This window comes from Diabrotica virgifera, chromosome 8 (genome assembly GCF_917563875.1).
Source record: "Diabrotica virgifera virgifera chromosome 8, PGI_DIABVI_V3a".
Classification (NCBI taxonomy): domain Eukaryota; kingdom Metazoa; phylum Arthropoda; class Insecta; order Coleoptera; family Chrysomelidae; genus Diabrotica; species Diabrotica virgifera.
This window is the reverse complement of record NC_065450.1, coordinates 169,852,859-169,873,908: the sequence shown is the minus strand read 5'-3', so window position 1 is coordinate 169,873,908 and position 21,050 is coordinate 169,852,859. Positions and strand designations below refer to the sequence as shown.

At 31.8% G+C, this 21,050-nt stretch overlaps 1 protein-coding gene across 2 annotated transcripts in view; it reads right to left on the bottom strand.

Moving 5' to 3' along the window:
* Positions 1 to 21,050, bottom strand: part of LOC114338405 (molybdenum cofactor biosynthesis protein 1) — an 81,337-nt gene that overhangs the window by 37,131 nt on the left and 23,156 nt on the right. For both annotated transcript variants that reach the window (XM_028288995.2, XM_050658591.1), the window contains exons 5-6: positions 20,825 to 21,027; positions 18,352 to 18,583 (exon numbers count right to left, since the gene is read on the bottom strand). In XM_028288995.2, coding sequence (XP_028144796.1) covers positions 18,352 to 18,583; positions 20,825 to 21,027 — 435 coding nt within the window. The remainder of the gene's footprint in view (positions 1 to 18,351; positions 18,584 to 20,824; positions 21,028 to 21,050) is intronic.

Below are 21,050 nucleotides of genomic sequence, written 5' to 3'. Positions count from 1 at the left end.
ACCCAGAATTTACAACCCAAATCGTATAAAAATAATTTTACTAATTACATGTTTTCTTCTCCTACATCTTCAAGCCCAAACAAAAGGCACAGGCCAATTAGCCCTAATCCCATTGAAATTTCAAGACAAGAAATTCTTTCTCAACCAAACTCATCTTTTGTCTCGGGAGGAATTTTTAATAGTCAACATTATTTAAAAAACTCAGAAGGAGTAAAATCACAATCAGAGGAATTAAATTCAACAATAAGTTTAGTTTTAGAAGTAGTTCTCAATATTATAAATAATATAAAACATACAAACAATTTTAATGTATCAGAGTCAGAAATAGTTCAATTAATTAGTAATCATGTAAACCAACCCTTGTCTTCAAATTCGCAGACATCACAAATATGAATATGCTGCAATGGAATTGTCGTTCAGCAGTAGCTAATAAAGTAAATTTAGAATATCTGCTATATCAAAATCAAATTTCCATAACATTACTCTCAGAAACCTGGTTTAAATCAAAATACTATTACAGTGGAACCTCGATTATCCGTCAGGGCACCGGACCAAGGGTATGACGGATAATCGAAAAGACGGTTAACAGAACATTAAAAAATACAAAATTCATAGTACAGCTCTCAAATTTTATTTGTATGTTTTGTTTGACAATATAATAGGTCTGGATCCCGCGTATGAAAAAAAAGTTGATTAATAGCAAGCTGAAAATTTGTTAATAGCTTAAGGGTGTCTAATCGGACAAACTTTGATATATGGGAATACTGAAACAGGGGAAGTTTTAATTGTGGAACAGGTTAAAAATTTGGAACGGTCATACCACAAAAACGGCACATGTATTTTGTCCGACAGAACAGACTTAAACTCTCCGAACAGAGATTAAACTCTCATGCAAAAATCAGACTGCTATTTATCACCAAATGGGCGTTTTAATGAGTGGAACATGTAGAATATATCAAATGACAGGAATTATGACAGGTGATAAAAAGCAGTCTGATTTTTACATGAGAGTTTAATCTCTGTTCGGAGAGTTTAAGTCTATTCTGTCGGAAAAAATAAATGTGCCGTTTTCGTGGTCTGACCGTTCCAAATTTTTAACCTGTTCCACAATTAAAACTGCCCCTGTTCCAGTGTTCCCATATATCAAAGTTTATCCGACTTGACACCCTTAAGCTATTAACAAATTTTCAGCTTGCTATTAATCAACTTTTTTTTCATACGCGGGATCCAGACCTATAAGAGAGATTTGTGTTCGTACAATCTAATCAATTTGTCAGCTGTAGTCTGTGTCAGCTTCTGAATCTGCTTCCTCCGCCTCTGTTGCCATTTCAACGATTTCATCATCTGTCAACAATGGATAGCTTTTTGCGTCCTCATCACAAATTAACCATTCTTTTATGTCATCTTTAGGCCACGAAAACAAAACAGTTAATTCATTCTTAAAATATGGTGATAGCAAAACTGTACATTTCAGCGAATTTCACTTGGCCTATCGACTTATCGCAATGCTCAAACAAAATGAATTTATGACTCATTTTTTACTTCTGTAGTCAATACAACTTATGTACGGACCCTGACGGTTAATGGAGAGACGGATAATCGAGGTTCCACTGTATAATTTTAAAGGTTATAATTGCTTTAGATCAGATCGTGCAGACGGGTATGGTGGAACTGCCATTTTATTAAAATCAAACATAAGATGTGAAGAAATAAATCTTAAAAATAGACATCCTTTCACTCATAAATGTATTTCAGTTCAAATTTTTTGAAACAAAAATCCTATTACTATTGTCTCAGTATACATTGAACCAAAAACCCAGATATCTGAAAGACAATGGTTGGAATTCTTTACAGATATTCCTAAGCCTTTTATTATTGGTGGCGATTTTAATGCCCACAGTATCGCATGGGGCTGTGAAATTGAAGACAATTATAGTAAAAAACTTTTAGAAAGTATTGATCATTGTAATTTGATATGTCTGAATGATGGGTCGCCCACATTAGCAACTAGTAACAGTCCATCTGCTATTGACTTAACATTTTGTACTCAAGATATTTCAAATTTTTTAACGTGGAGTGTCTTACAAGATCCTCATGGATCCAATCATCTTCCGATTATCATAAACATGGAAACAGATAATACGACTTCATCTCCAACTGAAAACTTTCACAAGATCTGGAATCTTAACAAGGCCGATTGGGACTTATACAACTCTGTACTAGAAGCTGAAAATTCTCCCGGTAATTATCAACAGTTAATAGCAAACATCAATAAAGAAGCCAATTTAGCAATACCGAAGTTTTCATCTAACGTCATACATAAGAGACAAATTTCAAACCAATGGTGGTGCGAAAGTTGTAAAACTGCTGCTGATAACCGTAAAATTGCATACGGAAAATATAAACAAAACCCTACAAGGAATAATTTATTTGAATTTAAGAGACTTGATGCTGTCGCAAAAAAACTCTTCAAGCAAAAGAAAAAACAGAATTGGATAGAGTACTGCGAAAGCCTTAACTCCAAAACAAAAATCAGTGAAGTATGGAAGAAAGTAAACGCCTTTAAAAACCGCAAACAGTCCAACAAGTTTCCAATAAATCCAAATTCAAGCTGGCTAGATGAATTTCATAATAAAATATCTCCTCAGTGGGTACCTTCCCAATATTTTCCAGAATACAGCGAAACAGTTTCAAGGGATAAGTTTGGCTTAGAACAACCATTTAAATTGTGGGAGTTAGATCGAGTACTTAGTCAACAAAATAGCAGTGCTCCAGGTAAAGACAATATTTCATATTCCATGATTAGTCCTGTCGCCAAGGGGGGTACAACGGCCTCCTTTATTCAGATGGACTTACCCAAGTTTTTTTCATGTATTTTGACCCGTAGAATACGAATTTTTGGGTAACAGTTGATCCGGATGTCGATAAGATTGTTACTGACCAAGAACTTGAGGAATTACATAACCGCGATCTCTCGCAAAACAAAACATTTTTTGGTATTTTTTGGGTCATTCTAAGCAAAACATGTTTCTACAATTTTTTTCGTAGGATGGCTAGTTTTCGAGATAACCGCGGTTGAACTTTCAAAAAATCGAAAAATTGCAATTTTTGAACCCGAATAACTTTTGATTAAAAAATAGCCAGTCTGCTTACCGCATTTGAAAGTTTAAGTCAAATTATATCGGTTTTAATTATTTGCATTGCTAAAAATTTATTTTTTTATTGTTTAACAAAGCTATAAACACATAGTGTTTCCCGTGCCTTTACATGCATTTTAACGCATGCTACGTAGAAATAGCCTCGATTGCACTAGTACCTATTCTACCTACTCGTTAGATTTTAAATGAAAAATCATAGAAAACGTCACTCGCGCACTAGGTGTTTGTAGCTTTGTTTAACAATAACACAATAAATTTTTAGCAATGCAAATAATCAAAACCGATATAATTTGACTTGAACTTTCAAAGGCGCTAAGCAGAATTGCCATTTTATTTTTTAATCAAAAGTTATTCCGGTTTAAAAATTGCAGTTTTTCGATTTTTTGAAAGTTCAACCGCGTTTATCTCGAAAACTGAGCATCCTACGGGAAAACTTGTTAGAACATTTTTTACTTAGAATGACCCAAAAAATACAAAAAAAATGTTTTGTTTTGTGAGAAACCTCTGTTATGTAATTCCTCAAGTTCTTGGTCAATAACAATCTTATCGACATCCGGATCAACTGTTACCCAAAAAATTCGTATTCTACGGGTCAAAATACATGAAAAAAACTTGGGTAAGTCCATCTGAATAAAGGAGGCCGTTGTACCCCCCCCCCCTGGCGACAGGACTAGATATACCATATACCACTTCAATATAAAATATCATTATTACATATTTTTAATGAAATTTGGAATGACACGTCACAAATTCCAGAGAGTTGGAAGGAATATATTCTAATACCTATTAAAAAACCTGGAAAACCAGAAAATTCTTATAGTTCATATAGACCAATATCCCCAGCTTCTTGCTTCCTAAAGACGTTAGAAAGATTAATAAAAAATAGAATTGAACACTGGTTAGAGCAAGAAGATATTTTCCCAAAATCTCAGTATGGATTTCGAAAATCAAAATCAACTCAAGATGCGATAACTTCCTTAGTCTCAGCTATACTAATAAATTTTACTGAAAATGCGTATACTATGGCTGCTTTTCTAGATGTCTCTTCTGCATTCGATACCGTTAATTTGGACATTATGTATAAAAAACTAGTAGACATTGGTTTTCCCATCAACTTAGCTAGATTTCTGAGGACACTGTACACTAATAGATGGACGGTTTTAAAAATCAACAATTCCATCTCCACTCCACGTCTTACAAATATGGGACTACCGCAGGGTAGCATATTAAGTCCAATGTTATATATTTTATATAATATTGATTTAGAAAATTGTATTAATAGCACAACAAAGATTATTCAATATGCTGATGATGTAGTAGTTTACACATCCCACAAATCATTGGATATATGTAAAAATAATTTTAATGTCTCAATTAAGGCTGTTCTTAATCACTATCAAAATATTGGTTTAGCAATATCAGAATCTAAAACAGAAATTTGCATTTTCTCCAGAAATCGTCAAATTCCACAAGGTCATTTGGCAGTAGGTCAAATTCAATATCCTATTAAAAATTGTATAAAATATCTCGGTACTTATTTGGATAGAAAACTTCTATGGAAGGATCACATGCATCATATCATAAAAAAGTCTGAAAATGCAATGAATATTCTAAGAGCCTTTTGTAGAACTAATTGGGGTGCCGATCCAAATATAGCACTTTTATTTTACCGTACTATGATTCGTCCTATTTTCGATTACAGTTGTCATCTGTATGGAACTGCTGCAAACACACATTTGAATAAATTAGAAATACAAAAAAATAAATGTCTTCGACTTTGTCTTGGATATTTGAAGTCTACACCCGTTAATATAATGGAAGTTGAGGCGATAGAACCACCCCTGGAATTTCGACGACAGTTTTTAAGTGATAAATTTATTACTAGAACCATAGGAAAAAATACAAACTATCTGCAGGATATACATAAGTTATCAATTTTAGATCTAACTCATAAATATTGGACAAAGAAAAAATGTCCCCTTCTTGTAGATAGTTACTTGAAAATATCTCAATACCGAAGTACTTTCTATACTTATGAAAATCAAGTTTCACCGATGTATTCCCATGTATTAGAAGAAATTTTCTCAAAACAAATTAATACTTTTTTTATGGATATTAATTTAAATCCAGCCGTTTTTCAATCATTTATACTTCATAAATGGCCACATTATCAGTTTTACTATACAGATGGATCCAAAGTACAAAACAAAGTAGGATGTGCAATAATCAATATTCAAAGTGGATTTAAAAAATTATTCAAATTGCCTTGTGAATCATCGATATACACCGCTGAAATGATAGCGATACTTTTTGCTTTAAGACACATATTTAGTAACGAACCCTATAGCTGCATAATATTTACAGACAGTAAGAGTGTCGTTGATAGACTAACTAACGTACATAAGTACCAACAACTCAATCATATAGAACTGGAAATTATGACTCTTTTTTAGGAAAATTTAGGAAAAAACATCATTATATCATGGATAAAGGGACACGCAGGCATTAGGGGTAACGAAATAGTAGACAGGCTAGCCAAATCCGCCCTAGAAATAGGCGAAGAACTTCCCATTAACTTACTACCCATTTCGGATATTGATATTATTAGTAGACGACACCAAAAAGAAAATTGGCAAAGGTATTATCGAAACACGAGAACTGGTAGTAATTACAAACAAATGCGACCTGAAATTCCCATTAAAAGATGGTTTCATTCTGTATCAAATCGCCATTTCATAAGAGTTATAAATAGATTGAGATGTAATCATGCTCTTACCCCCCTTCATATGTACAGTTTGGGTCTCACAGAGTCACCTAACTGTGAGTGTGGAAAAGAAGGTAATCTACTACATATTCTCCTCGAATGTTCACATCAATCAGTAAATATAAACAAATTTTATGATAATCTTAATATATTAAAAATTCCACTTCCCGTCTACCTGAACAATTTGATATTTTGTGAAGATATTAATATATTAAAAACAATTTACGAACATATCAAAAACTGTAAATATAGATTGTAGCAATAAAATTTACCCTGTATTTAAGAAATTTTGTTAAAACAAAGCAGGCATGTTTGTTAAAACAAAACAAACATGTTTGTTTTGTTGTTATTTTGTTTTAAATCCTGTAGATTTAAGTAATTATTGTATATTATAATTGAAAAAAGAAAAGAACAAAAAAAAGAGAAAAAGAAAAGAAAAAAAAAAGCAAAAAAACAGAAAAAATAAAAAAAGCAAAAAAAAAACTAAGAAGATGTAAACCTCCGCGAGGATGAATCGGGTTTACGTCTTAGCGTAGTAAAAAAAACAATTTATAAAAAATAACAATAAAAAAATTAATAAAGAAAACAAATTAACAATATAAAAAAAATGCAAAAAAAAATACAAAAAAAAAATAAAAATTTACAAAAAAAAATGAACAACCAAAACAGAGTATTATTTAGATAATAATTGTAGATAATAATGTTAGTTTGTTATGTATTTAGAGTTAGAAATACAGAAAAAATTCCTCTGATTGAAAAATCAAATTTGTTTGTTTTTAAAATAACAAAATGTCTGGCTAATTGGCTCGGCCAAGGCCATCAAATTCACTCAAAAAAAAAATGAATAATATAGGTATGCAAAGTCCACAGATAGTGTGCTACTTTTTTTATAAACAAAATGGCGCCGGCAAATCGTATTTTTTCAATTATTGCTCTATAACTCGGAAGATTTTAACTTTACAACAAAAACACCAAAATAAAAATTCACCGAAATTAAATTCTGCATAGAGATATGTTTTCCCGATTTGCTCCGACGAAAATTTTCCTCGGAAAATGCGGATTTTCCCAACAAAAACTCTAATTTTCAAATAAAGTTTTAGGTAAGTAATTATTAATCAATAATTAAATAACCTAGTGACATCAAAGCTTTCTTGGTATAGATTTTAATTCCAGAAGCCGGTGAAAATTAAACGAATATTTTAGCAACAATTCAATCGTTAATTAACAATTTACGATCGCAATAATAACCAAAATAATCATGATACATTGATCAAACTTATAAAGATGAGATGCTTATTTAATATTTTATCGACAAAATATAAATTTTTCGTTTTTTTGCATAATCTTTAAATTTTGAAAAAAAAAATAGTTATAATACGCTGGTCTAATTAGTAAAGTACAAAGAAAGGTTATTTACCAGCAATTTTATTGCTGGAATCGAATATTATGATCCTATATATTAATAATATAGGTATGCAAAGTCCGCAGATAGTATGCTACTTTTTTTATTAACAAAATGGCGCCTCCAAATCGTGTTTTTTTCAATTATTGGTCTATAACTCCGAAGATTTTAACTTTACACCAAAAATACTCAAATAAAAATTCACCCCAATTTAATTCTACATAGAGGCATGTTTTTTCCGATTTGCTCCGACGAAAATTTTCCTCGGAAAATGTGGGTTTTCCCAACAAAATCTCGAATTTTCAAATAAATTTTTTGGGCAAGTAATTATTTATCAATAATTAAATAACTTGGTGAAATAAAAGCTTTCTTGGTATAGATTATAACTGCAGAAGCCGGCGAAAATTTAATTGTTAATTAACAATTTACAGTCGCAATAACAACCAAAATAATCATGAGACATTAATCAAACTTAGAAAGATTATAAAGATGTGATGCCTATTTAATATTTTGTCGACAAAATATAAATTTTTCATTTTTTTTTTGCATAATCTTTAAATGTTTAAAAAAATTGTTATAAACAAATTAACATTTCTCAGAAATTGTTTATTATATTCTAATTTTAAAAAATACTTAAAATGCGTATTTCAAAGGTATTCAAAATTAATGCTTTAAAAAAATTTTCCAACCAGTTGCAAAAAAGTTATGAAACAGCAAAGTAAATATACGATTGCTTCGTTGTTTACATTTGTTTTAATTGTTTCAAAGCTTAAAAGTGAGTCTGTGGTACAATCTAATTACTCACAAAGAATATCAAATATTAGTTCAATGGTTATATTTTAATCAAAATTAAAAATACTTTTTTTGTAATTTTTAGCGCGAAAGTAGGCTTGATACCGGAGCTAAAAGGTTCACTCGAAGAGACTGACACGCAGCATACATAATACTATAATTTTATTTATTAAGTGTACGTCGCGCGGCGGTGGTCGCTTCGAGTGAAAATTTTAGCTACAGTACTGTATTAGTTTACTTTCGCGCGTGTAAATTACAAAAAAATATATTTATAATCTTTAACTAAAATATAACCATTAAACTAATAATCGATATTTTTTGTAAATAATTAGCTTGTACTTTAAACTCACTTTTACGTTTTGAAAGAATTTAAAAAAATTATAAACAACGTAATAATCGTATGTTTACTTTCCTGTTTCATAACTTTTTTGCAAATGGTTGCAAAAAAGTTTTAAAGCATTCATATTCAAGATATTTGAAATACGCATTTTAACTATTTTTTAAAATTAGAATATAATAAAAACTTTCTGAGAAACGTTAATTTGTTTATAACTATTTTTTTAAACATTTAAAGATTATGCAAAAAAATAAAAAAATTATATTTTGTCGACAAAATGTTAAATAGGCATCTCATCTTTATAAGATTTCAAAGTTTGATCAGTGTATCATAATTATTTATTATTTTGGGTATTATTGCGACCGTAAATTATTAATTAACAATTGAATTGTTGCTAAAATATTCGTTCAGTTTTCACCAGCTTCTGGAACTATAATCTAAACCAAGAAGGCTTTTAAGTCACCAAATTATTTAATTATTGCTAGATAATTACTTATCTAAAACTTTATTTGAAAATTAAATATTTTGTTGGGAAAACCCGCATTTTCCGTGAAAAATTTTAGTCGGAGCAGATCGGGAAAACATATCTCTATGCAGAATTTAATTGCGGTGAATTTTTATTTGAGTGTTTTTGTTGTAAAGTTAAAATCTTCGGAGTTACAGAGCAATAATTGAAAATAACACGATTTTCAGGCGCCATTTTGTTTATAAAAAAAGTGGCACACTATCTGCGGACTTTGCATACCTATATTATTAATATATATTATCATAAGCTTCGATTCCAGCAATAAAATTGCTGGTAAATAACTTTTCCCAAAAATGACCTATTCTCCGATAATCAGCCCAGACTATAGTTAGAGTGAGGTACCTAAATGATGTTGAGATAAAGCGAAAGATATCGATTGTAATTGATTGTAGATACTTTTGGCATAGAATAATCACCCGTTATTGAAATTTCAAAAATTATTTTTTAAATTGTCCGACTACGAAACCTACCCCTTATTTTTTCCGACACGAGTTATTCGTTGTAAGGAATAATTTACTTAATTAAATTTCGTTTTTGTCGGAAAGTTATTTATCTCCAAAATTTTTGTCTATATCTCACGTTTAGAACGTCAGACTATGTAAACTTTTCATTAATTTTGTCGGACAGAACTTCCAAGTGATTTTTTAACCTTTCATTAAACTCTCATGCAAAAATCAGACATGTATTTATCACCAACATAATGACTTTGATGTGACATGTTCTACGTGTCGGACTCGTTAAAATGCCCAACATTTTTGTCGGACAAACATTTTTCCATATATTATATAACGTTGGCTATTGAATAAACTTAAAAACAACTTGCTATTTTTCACAATCATAAACTTGTCGGGACGACACGTTTATCATGCTCCACAATAAAACTTCCCCTGTTCCAGTGTTCCGGTACATCAAAGTTTGTCAGACTAGACACCGTTAATTAACAAATTTTCAGCTTGCTATTAATAAACTTTTCTTTCTTACGCGGGATCCAGGTCTAATAGTATTAGAAATGATAAAGTATGGAGGACAACACATCATAAAAATGCTAAAAATTATTTTTAATAAATATATAGAAATAAGTGAAGTACCCACAGCTTGGTTAAATGCTGTTATAATGCTGATATTTAAATAGGGAAATAAATATAGATTGGAAATATTTTAAAAAATTAAATTAAATATATATTATATAGACCCATTAGCCTGTTATTAGGCTAGTATAAGCTGTTTCTGAAGATAATTTCATTATGACTAACAACCTGGATATTTATCAGCCTCGGGAACAGGCAGGATTTAGAAAAGGCACAGCAGATCATTTTTAAGTAATAAGAACAGTAACCGAAAAATCAAACGAATACATTATAACACTCTAGATAGGTATGGTAAATTACGAGAAGGCATTTGACTCCATAGAAATTTGGGCAATCCTTAATGCCTTGAGCAACAATAAAGTTGATGACCGATATAAAAAAAAACATTAGGTATATGTAAAACAATGCAACATCGCAAGTAAAAACGGAAGCAAAAACATAAAAGATAAAACTACAGAGAGGGGTTAGACAAGAAGATTCTATCTCACCTAATCTATTTACCTTAGCCCAAAAAGATATATTTCGAACACTGAAATGGGCAAATAAAGGAGTGACGAGAGACATTGAAAAGCTGAACCATCTGAGATTTGCCGAGTATGTATGCCAGTTAGGATTTTTTATACCTGCTTTCATTGGTAAATAATATGAATATATTGAGCTCTATTGGTTTAAAGTCTTTAAAGGAAGAATGGTATGGGTAGGTCATATGGAGCGCATATATAGGGGTTGTAGACTAAGAGCCGCTATAGGTGAAATTTCTAATCATTTTGGCACGATGGGACCCTATAACTTAAATAGTAGAACCTAAAAGAAAACGTTAGAACACTGTGCCGTCACTTTTCAGTGGCACATGCGTCGACAGTGGCGCATCAAACTTTCCACTTATGGACGGGATAAATAAATTAAAAGTTACCCTCCCTTACTAACAGAATTAATTTTTTTTTTATTTTTTTAAGTTCTATGTGATTAACACATAGGATTCAGCGTAATTTTAACCCACCACCCCCTTGGCCCTGCCCCCACCATCAAAAACTTCATTTTTCGTTTTTATTTTTTTTTTGGTGGGATGCAATCAATTTTAAAATTTCAAAAAATTCACACACGTAGCTGAGGCTTTTATAAAACATGCCTATTTTTTATAGACCCATAGGTACAGTGTACATAACCTCAAAAAATTAAAAGAAATTTTTTTTTCCAAAAAAGCGTATAACTTGTTTTGAGGAATAGCTGCAGGTCTAATTTTTTCTTAATCTTGTGTGTTTTATCAAACACTATATTCTTAATTTTTTTCAGATTTTTCCGTAAGGCTCCCCACCTTCAAAAATCCGAAAAACTGTTTTTTGGGGGGTTTTGGGGGATTTTCCCTATTTTATAGACTTCATAATATATCATATCAATTTTGTTTTTATAGGTTATATGTAACTTGAAGTAACTGAGTCCTTTAGAATATTTAAAAATCAGAAAAACACGTTCAAACCCCCCAAAACCCCCTTAAAAACAGTTTTTTGGATTTTTGAAGGTGACCAGCGATACAGAAAAATCTGAAAAAAATTAGAAATATAGTGTTTGATAAAATACACAAGACTAAGAAAAAATTAGATCTGCAGCTATCCCCAAAAAAAAGTTATATACTTTTTTCCAAAAAAAAATTTTTTGAGGTTATGTACACTCAACCTACAGGTCTATAAAAATTTATAAAAGCCTTAACTATGCCTGTGAATTTTTTGAAATTTTAAAATTGATTGCATCCCACCAAAAAAAAAATAAAATCGAAAAATAAAGTTTTTGATGGTGGAGGCAGGGAGAAGGGGGTGGCGGGTTAAAATTACGATGAATCTTATGTCTTAATCACATAAAACTTAAAAAATGAAAAAAATTAAATTCTGGTAATGAGGAAGGGTACTTTTTAATTTATGTATCCCGTCCATAAGTGGAAAGTTTGATGCGCTACTGTAGACGCATGTGCCACTGAAAAGTGACGGCACAGTGCTCAAACGTTTTCTTTTAGGTTCTACTATTTAAGTTATAGGGTCCCGTCGTGCCTAAAATGATTAAGAAATTTCACCTATAGCGGCTCTTAGTCTATTGGGTATGAGGTTGGCTGGGGAAACCCATGAGCTCACGTGAACAGATTTGCTATTCCGCTACCCAACAATAAAAAAAATAAATGAAGTTTTACTACATTCAAAATGAACTCTCACATGCAACCCATTTAACATTTAAAAAAAATAACTTCATAAAAAAAGGTTCAGGCTTTCAAACAAGATTTATGAGGAAAAGATTTATAGAAGAAGGTAGTAATCTTTATTTTTATTTATTTATCAAGGTGATATATAGCTTTACTTAGAAGAATTTAGAAATCACTAGAATTTTTTAAGAAATTTGGAAAGAAGAACTTAGGACCTAAAAAAGGCATTTGATAGAGTCAAATTAAAGGACGTAATCCACTTATTGTACGCAAAAGAGATACATCTAGGAACAATCAAAACAAACGAAAATATATACCAGAATAACACAATAAAAGTAAAAATAGAAGAAGACCTAACAGACCCAAATTCAAGCTGGAAATTGGACCAGACAGAGGGATTTTCTGAGCCCTCTATTGCTAAACCTAATTATGGATGAAATAATAGAAAAAGTAAGAACGAAAAAAGGATACCAAATGGGAGAAAAATATCTTTAAAAATACCAAAATCTTAGGAATAACCATTTTACCATTTTAGACATCGCCGGTCCACAATAAGAATGACGTAACTGCATTTTTTGTCAATTCCTGTTTATTGTGTAATTAAATTCTAAAATACTATGTACAGATGATACAAAAGCGACAGAACTCTAACTATGTGCTGAGCCACTACAGGGTAGTTGCGTCGTTATTGAAATACGCACCATTTTAGACCTTGTTTCAGATGAATAATGGCGCAACTGTAGGTAGGGTTGAAAATGGGGGGGACTAAATTAAGATAATGAAATTCGGACCAATAGGGATGAAAATAAAAGCCATCGCTGTAAGAATAAACGGCATACTATACAGGGTGTTTCATTGGGAAACGGAAATACTTTAATGGTGAATAGAGGTCACCAAGGCGGTTCCAGGTATACTAAATTTTTTGCGCTACCGACTTTCATATCCGAGTTACAGGGTGTTTTATCGATTCTGCTCATTTCTTTCCTAAGCCATAACTTAAGAACCACCCTGTATATTTTTTTAATATTTGGTACACATATCTCTCATTCAAAACCCAAACGACCGACATACTAATCACAAGAAAAATCCAGGTCCGTATTAACAAAAAATTATAAAATAATTGTGACCTTAAAACAACACCCTGTATATTGAAATTTTGAAAATCTTTCGGCCAGACAATTTTTTGACTTTAATTTTGAAATTATATTGAATTTTTTTAAGAACTCCACATTAAAAAGCAGGTATTATTAACTTTTAATTATAAATTATTAAATTTATTGAATAAGTACTCATTTTAAAATGAATCAATATTTATATACCACTTTGGAAAGACCCAATTATTAATCACAAGAAAAATCCAGGTCCGGATTAACAAAAAAACAAAGTAATTGTGACCTTGAAACAGCACCCTGTATATTGATATTTTCAAAAATTGTTTGCACATTTGAAAAGACCACAAAAATTCGAGTTTATCGGTTCACTTTGATTTTTTGTGCAAAAATTTATTAACTTTAATTTTGAAATTAAATATATTCAAATTTTTAAGAACCCTGAAATTAATAAGCAGGTTTTTAAAGCACTTTTATTAATAAATCATTTAAGTTAATGAATAAGTACTAATTTTAAAAATCTCTCTCTCTCTCTCTCTCTCTCTCTCTCTCTCTCTCTCTCTCTCTCTCTCTCTCCTGTCGTTTCCCCATTACTGAGGATCGTGATTTCTTCCAATATTCCTAACAATGTTTCTCCATTGGTCTCTATCTTCAGCTGCTCTAAGAGCTTCGCAGAATGAGTCCAGCTGAATGCTTTATTTGGTCAGACCATCTAGTTAGTGATCGTCCTCTTGATCTTCTCCCCGGAACGATTCCAGAAACAATTAATCTCTCCAAGAATTGCAGCATTCGTTGCAGACATATTGTGGACAGCCTTTTTTTAATATTGAGTTGGTTTAGAATGGAAACGTTTGTCCTATGAGGTGTCCAAGGTATGCGCAGCATTCTTCTCCAGCACCACATCTCAAAGGCATCAATTTTTTGGCGCTCGCATGCGCGAAGAGTCCAAGTCTCTGCTCCGTATAGAAATATTGCGAATACAAGGGCATTCACCAGTCTCATCTTGATATTTTGAGAGATAGATCTGTTTTACCAAACTTTAGTTAGACGACTCATCGCATTTTTTGCCATACCAATAAGTCTCCGAACTTCTGCTTCACAGTTACCATCGTTAGTTATACTAGACCTGAGATAGACAAAGGTGCTTACTATCTGGTATTCCTGTAATACGTTAGTCAGTTGAATAGTGTCAAATCTGTCGACCACCATTATTTTTGTCTTAGCTTTATTGATTTTCAGACCAACTTTATTGCTTTTGTACTCAACTCTTCGCAGAAGATCAAACATTTCTTGCTCATTTGCTGCTATAAGTGTAGTGTCATCAGCAAATCTTAAATTGGAGATTTTCCTACCAGCTACTGTTACTCCACCGGCCCATCCTTCTAAAACCATCCTCATGACATGTTCACCATAAATGTTAAATAAGTCAGGTGACAACACGCATCCTTGTCTAACACCTCTCTCGGTCTTGAATTGGTTTGAGAACTTCTGATCTAGTCGTACTGTCGCTATATTAGACTGGTACAGATTTTTAATAAGTGTCACCAGGTGCATTTTTTTTTTCCAAGAAAAAAATATTTTAATTAAATTAATTGATACAAAAAGAAGAATGTATGTAATTTATTTTTTTCAAAATACCTTCTACTGCTGTCACAAAACAGAACAAAATGTTTTTGATAAATAGACATTGCTTTTCGCTTAATTTCAATGTTCAACCCACATAACAATTTCATGTTCTTAGTAGATTCATAGAACATACTTTTCAGAAAAAGTATATATGTACTGATAATATGCGTAATTACCATTGCGAATGTGCAGAGAAGATACTAAGTATATACTACATTACAGTACTTAAACCCATTGGTGCGCCCATTTCTATTAAAATTGACCACAGATTTATCCAGCTTACACAATCAAATGCCTTTTGGTAGTCAACGAAGCATATAATCATAGGTACTTGAAATTATCTAGACTTTTTAATGAGTTGTCTCAGGTTCAGGATTTGTTCCCTTGTACCTTTACCCTTTACAAACCCCGCTTGTTCCTGAGGTATTTGGTAATGTAGATAGGTTTTTAATCTGTTTTTGATGATATGCAACAAGATTTTACTAGCATGTGTTATTAGTGACAGTGTGCGGTAGTTTTCACATCTGGTAGTAGTTCCTTTTTTGTGTAGTGGGATATAAATTGAGGTACACCAATCAGATGACCATTTTCCTGAATTCCAAACAGCGACACAGATAGAATCAATGTTACGTAATCCTTTGTCACCTAGTAACTGTAGTATTTCACATGGTATTGAATCAATGCCTGGGGATTTATTTCTCTTTAGTGATTTAATTGCATCTTTGACTTCAGCGAGTAAGACAGTAGGTTCTCTAGGGTAGTCAGAAGGAAACTGATTTTCTGCTGATACCTCGTTATTTTTATATAGCTCACCACAGTAGTTTCGCCATGTTTCTAATATTTCATTAGTATCGGTCTTTAAATTACCTTCCTTATCTATTACAGACCACGTTTGAGGTTTAAATTCTCTGGTAAGGAGTTTGATCTTCTGGAATAAGTCCCTCGGTTCATTTCGACAGCCATGTTCCTCTATCTCTCTGCATATTTGAGAGATGTAATCAGCTAATTTTAAAAATGTTCAGTTAATATTTGCAGCATTAGAAGGACTTACTTACTAATCACAAGAAAAATCCAGGTCCGTATTAACAACAAAATACAAAGTAATTGTGACCTTGAAAAAACACCCTGTATATTGAAATTTTTAAAATACATTTGCACCCCTGAAGAGGGCACGAAAAACTAAGTTTAATATCCTGCTTTAATTTGTTGTGCAGACAATTTAATGACATTACTTTTAAAATTATATCGAAATTATTCTTAAAAATTTCGACATAATTTCAAAATTAAATTCATTAAATTGTCTGGCCAAAAAATTGAAGCTAACGATTAAACTTAGTTTTTGGTGCTCTTTTCATACCTATGGGCAAACGGATTTTGAAAATTTCAATATACAGGGTGTTGTTTCAAGGTTACAATTCCTTTATATTGTTTTGTTTATCCGGACCTGGATTTTTGTTGTGACTTGTAAGTGGGTCATTCGAATGTCGTAAATAACTATTGATTATTTTTAAAATGGGTGTTTATTTAATAACTTTAATAATTTATTGTTAAAAGTGCTTTAAAAAGCTGATTTTTAATTTCAGTGTTCTTAAAAGTATCAATCTATTTAATTTCAAAATTAAAGTCATTAAATTTCCTTCACAAAAAATTAAGGCAAACCGATAAACTCAGATTTTTGTGGTCTTTTCAAATGTGCAAACAAATTTTGAAAATTTCAATATACAGGGTATTGTTTCAAGATCACAATTACTTTATTTTTTTTTTTTGTTAATCCGGACCTGGATTTTTCTTGTGATTAATAATTGGGTCGTTCCAATGTGGTAAAAAAGTATTGATTAATTTTAAATAAGTATTTATTCAATAGCTTTAATAATTTATAATTAAAAGTGAATAATAATACATGCTTTTTAATGTCAGTTATTAAAAAATTCAATTTAATTTTAAAATTAAAGTCATAAAATTGTCTGGCCGAAAAATTGAAGCGAACGATTAGACTTAGTTTTTTATGCTCTTTTCAAATATGCAAACAGATTTTCAGAATTTCAATATACAGGGTGTTGTTTTAAGGTCACAATTACTTTATAATTTTTTGTTAATCCGGACCTGGATTTTTCTTGTGATTAGTATGTCGGTCGTTTGGGTTTTGGATGAGACACATATGTACCAAATATCAAAAAAATATACAGAGTGGTTCTAAAGTTATGGCTTAGGAAAGAAATTGGCAAAATCGATAAAACACCCTGTAACTCGGTTATAAAAGTCGGTAGGGCAAAAAATGCAGTATTGGGATCGTGCAAGTTCGGCAAAGCGACCTCTATTTCTACGCTCTGTACTTTTATTCGCACTTTTAATTATATTGGCCAATTATATTAGTCCTGGTTGCTGGATAATTGTCAAGGCCATAGTCCAAAAAAATAATAAGAAGAAAAAATAAGACGCAGGTTATGTTATGCAAACGTAAACAATTGTATGTAGTAAATAAAATTAGTTATTAAAATGCAGTACTGCAAGGAAAATACAATTAATTAAATTTACCTTTATATAATAATTGCATATCATATCAATATTGTGGAGCAATATATAATTTTTCTGCTTCAATGACAGAAGGTATGAAATATACGTCAATTTGACAATTTCAATTAACAATATGAATTATTTAAGACCTGGCCAAGTACCTAAGAGGTGGAGGCCATGAAACTACAAGAAGAAGAATTATTTAAGATAGTTGAAATATTTCTCCGCGACTCGCGCACGGTCCTTTCTCGTTTCCCTTCCAAGTACTTGCACACCTCGAATACCTAAAACCGCCTCGGTGACCTCTATTCACAATTAAAGTATTTCCGTTTCCCAATGAAACACCCTGTATATTTAAAAATAGTTTTTTTATACAGAAAAATTTTAAGATCAAGATGACGCAACTGTAGATAAGGTTGGAAATGAGGGAATAAATTAAAATAATGAAATTCGAACCAATAGGGATGAAACTAAAAGCCATCATTGTAAGAATGAACCCCTTACCGATGCTCCGGACGGTCACTCTTTATTTAATCAATATTTTAAATATTTAAAATTTTTTAGAAGAATGACGCAACTGTAAAAAGGGTTGAAAATGGGGGGATTAAATTAAGATAATAAAATTCAAATCGATAGGGATAAAAATAGAAGCCATCATTGTAAGAAGAAACACCATACCGATGCTCCTGGACGATTACTCCTCATTTAACCCCTATTTTAAATATTTAAAAATCGTTTTTTGCTCTCCTGAGAAATTTGGCTTTTTGTAGTTACGTCATTCTTATTCTGTACCGGCGATATACTGTTTGAAATTGAAGTTTGAATCGCTTAGCTTTAACTCACTCACCTGCATGTTGCTTCTTCTTTCTTTTTACAGCTGCACTAACGAGAGCAGTCAAATCGTCGTCCGAACAATTGCTTCTGATTGCATCTCTTAAGGACACTTCAGTGTTTCCGAAAAGGCAGACTTTCAAGTTTCCGTCTGCTGTTATTCTAAGCCTATTGCACGATCCGCAAAAATGTTCACTCATAGACGTGATAAATCCTACTTGCCCTTGGAAACCGGGAACTTTCCATGCCTGGAAACAAAAAATTATATACTCACGGAAAAAAATATTGCATATGCATGTGGAATGAAATTTTTTGTGCTGCTATCCTTAGCCCCCCGGTATCATAGGAATAGGATTGCTTTTCCGAATGCGATGTTTTAAAGTATAATGTAAATGCTATAATCGGATTTAAATCTGATCTGGGCTATTGGGACCGTGCAAGTTCGGAAAAGCGACACCTGGTTTCATAGCTCGGCAACTTTTTTCGCACTTTTAATTATATTGGCCAATCATATTGGTCCTGGTTACTGGATAATTGTCAAGGCCGTAGCCTAAAAAAAATTATAAGAAGAAAAAGTAAGATTTAGGTTATGTTAATAAAAGGTAAACAATTGTATGTAGTAAATAAAATTAGTTATTAAAATGCAGTACTGCAAGCAAAATACAATTAATTAAATATACTTTTATATAATAATTTCGTATCATATTAATATTATGAGCAACATATAATTTTTTTTCTTCAATGACAGTAGGTACGAAATATACGTCAATTTGACAATTTCAATTGACAATATGAATTATTTAAGAAAGTTGTAAGATTTCTCCGCTATTAGCGCACGATGGTTTCTCGTATCCCCTCCAAGTACTTACACACCGCGAATATTCTGGACAGTATAATTTATAAATTGAATCTCATCAAGGTAAATATTCACTATGCTAATGGCATGAAGACGTGCATTAGCACCAATAAGTCATATCCAATAAGGCTTTCAAATGGCAAAACAGGATCGTCTAAAATGTTTTCAATGTACATATCAGTTGGCATTCGCCTAATCACCTCCACGTGTTCGGTATGTCCTTTCAAAGCAATACCGCTTTGTAGCACTACGCCACCATCACCAAAACTAACGCTTTATAGTAGGTTACAACTGACATACTGTTCACCAACTCTTCTGTAGACGAAGTTTTGTAAATCTTGGATCCATATGGTGAACGGTATGCCAGATGTAACCTCGTACAGAGTGTTAATTTTGGTGGTGGCGGCATAGTGCTATGGAGTGGTATTTCTTGGATAGGAGAGACCGAACTTGTGGAGGTGATTGGGTGAATGACAGCTGCTATGTACCTACATTAAAAACCTTTTAGAAGATCATGTTTTGCCACTTGTCAGCCGTACGGGATAACAATTTCGCGTTAATGCACTATGACGCAGGTCTTCATGTCAGTAGAATAATAAATACTTACCTTGAAGAGATACAATTTAAAATTTTTATTGGCCATCATATAGCACGTATTAAATTTAAATCCGAATATACAGTTGAGTTCGCGAGTCTTTACCCGTGCGTCATTAATACCTGGCGAGATAAAACACATACTTTTCATCTAGCATCATTCTCTTCCACGCATAAAACTAATGACAAACCAGCTGCCGCCTGTTATTAAGTTAATTATTATGTTAATTTTATGAACGATCTAGAGTCAGTGCATTGAAAAGAGATAGGTACAAAGAAAGACGATGGGGGATGTTTTCACATATTTTAAGTACAAATTCTGACGTTTTGGTTTGTTTACTTTTGTGGCTGTTAGTTTGTCGAATTTTTTGCTGTTATTTTGTAGAATTTTTGCATTTTGAAGTTTTTTATAGTATACAAACAGTTGTCACAACTAATTTTATATTGGAGTTACAAATTTTATAAAGTTTTTATTTTACGATAAATTTTGACAACGTACAAATAACCTCATTGTTGACACAGTTAAGGAATGCTTGTGTTTAATGTCCGCCAAAGTGAATAAAATGGCAAAAAGAATTGTTTATTTATTTATTAATCAATGATAATAAAAGAATTTATTAAGCTACTTCAAATGTAGCTGTAATTATTCACCAAAATTTTAAAGCAAAACTTAAATTTGACATTCTATTTATTTGATAACGTCAAATTTTATACTATAACCCCTGATCGGAATAATACCCACTTTCTGTCACTTACTGTTGAGTTTAGTAAATTTCCAACTTTATTATTTCATATGCTTTAAATGATGACGCACGGGTAAAGACTCGGGGACTCAACTGTACCATTTATGTGATACAATAAAACATCGCATTTGGAAAAGAAATCCTATCTCTATGACACTGACTCTATTAAATAAAATTATGAAGATGATGTAATGACTTTTTATTCTAATCGGTATCCTTTGGATCAGTTGGGTATGATGTTAGCCGAGGAAATCTATGGGCTCACATTAATCAAGATGTGATATAGCTTTACTTACTTTTGACGTGTCGTTAGGTCCATTAACAAGCGGAGAGAAATCGGACCATTTCTTGCGTATCCTACTAACCATATCTTTGTAGGAAATCATTTTGTCCACTTCCCATTTATTTCCTGAAAATGGCATGTATTCGATAAACCTAACGTCCACATTCTTGTCCTTGGTGAGCTCCACAAAATCCAAAATTTCATCATCATTAAAATCTAAAAATTTAAGTACATATAAC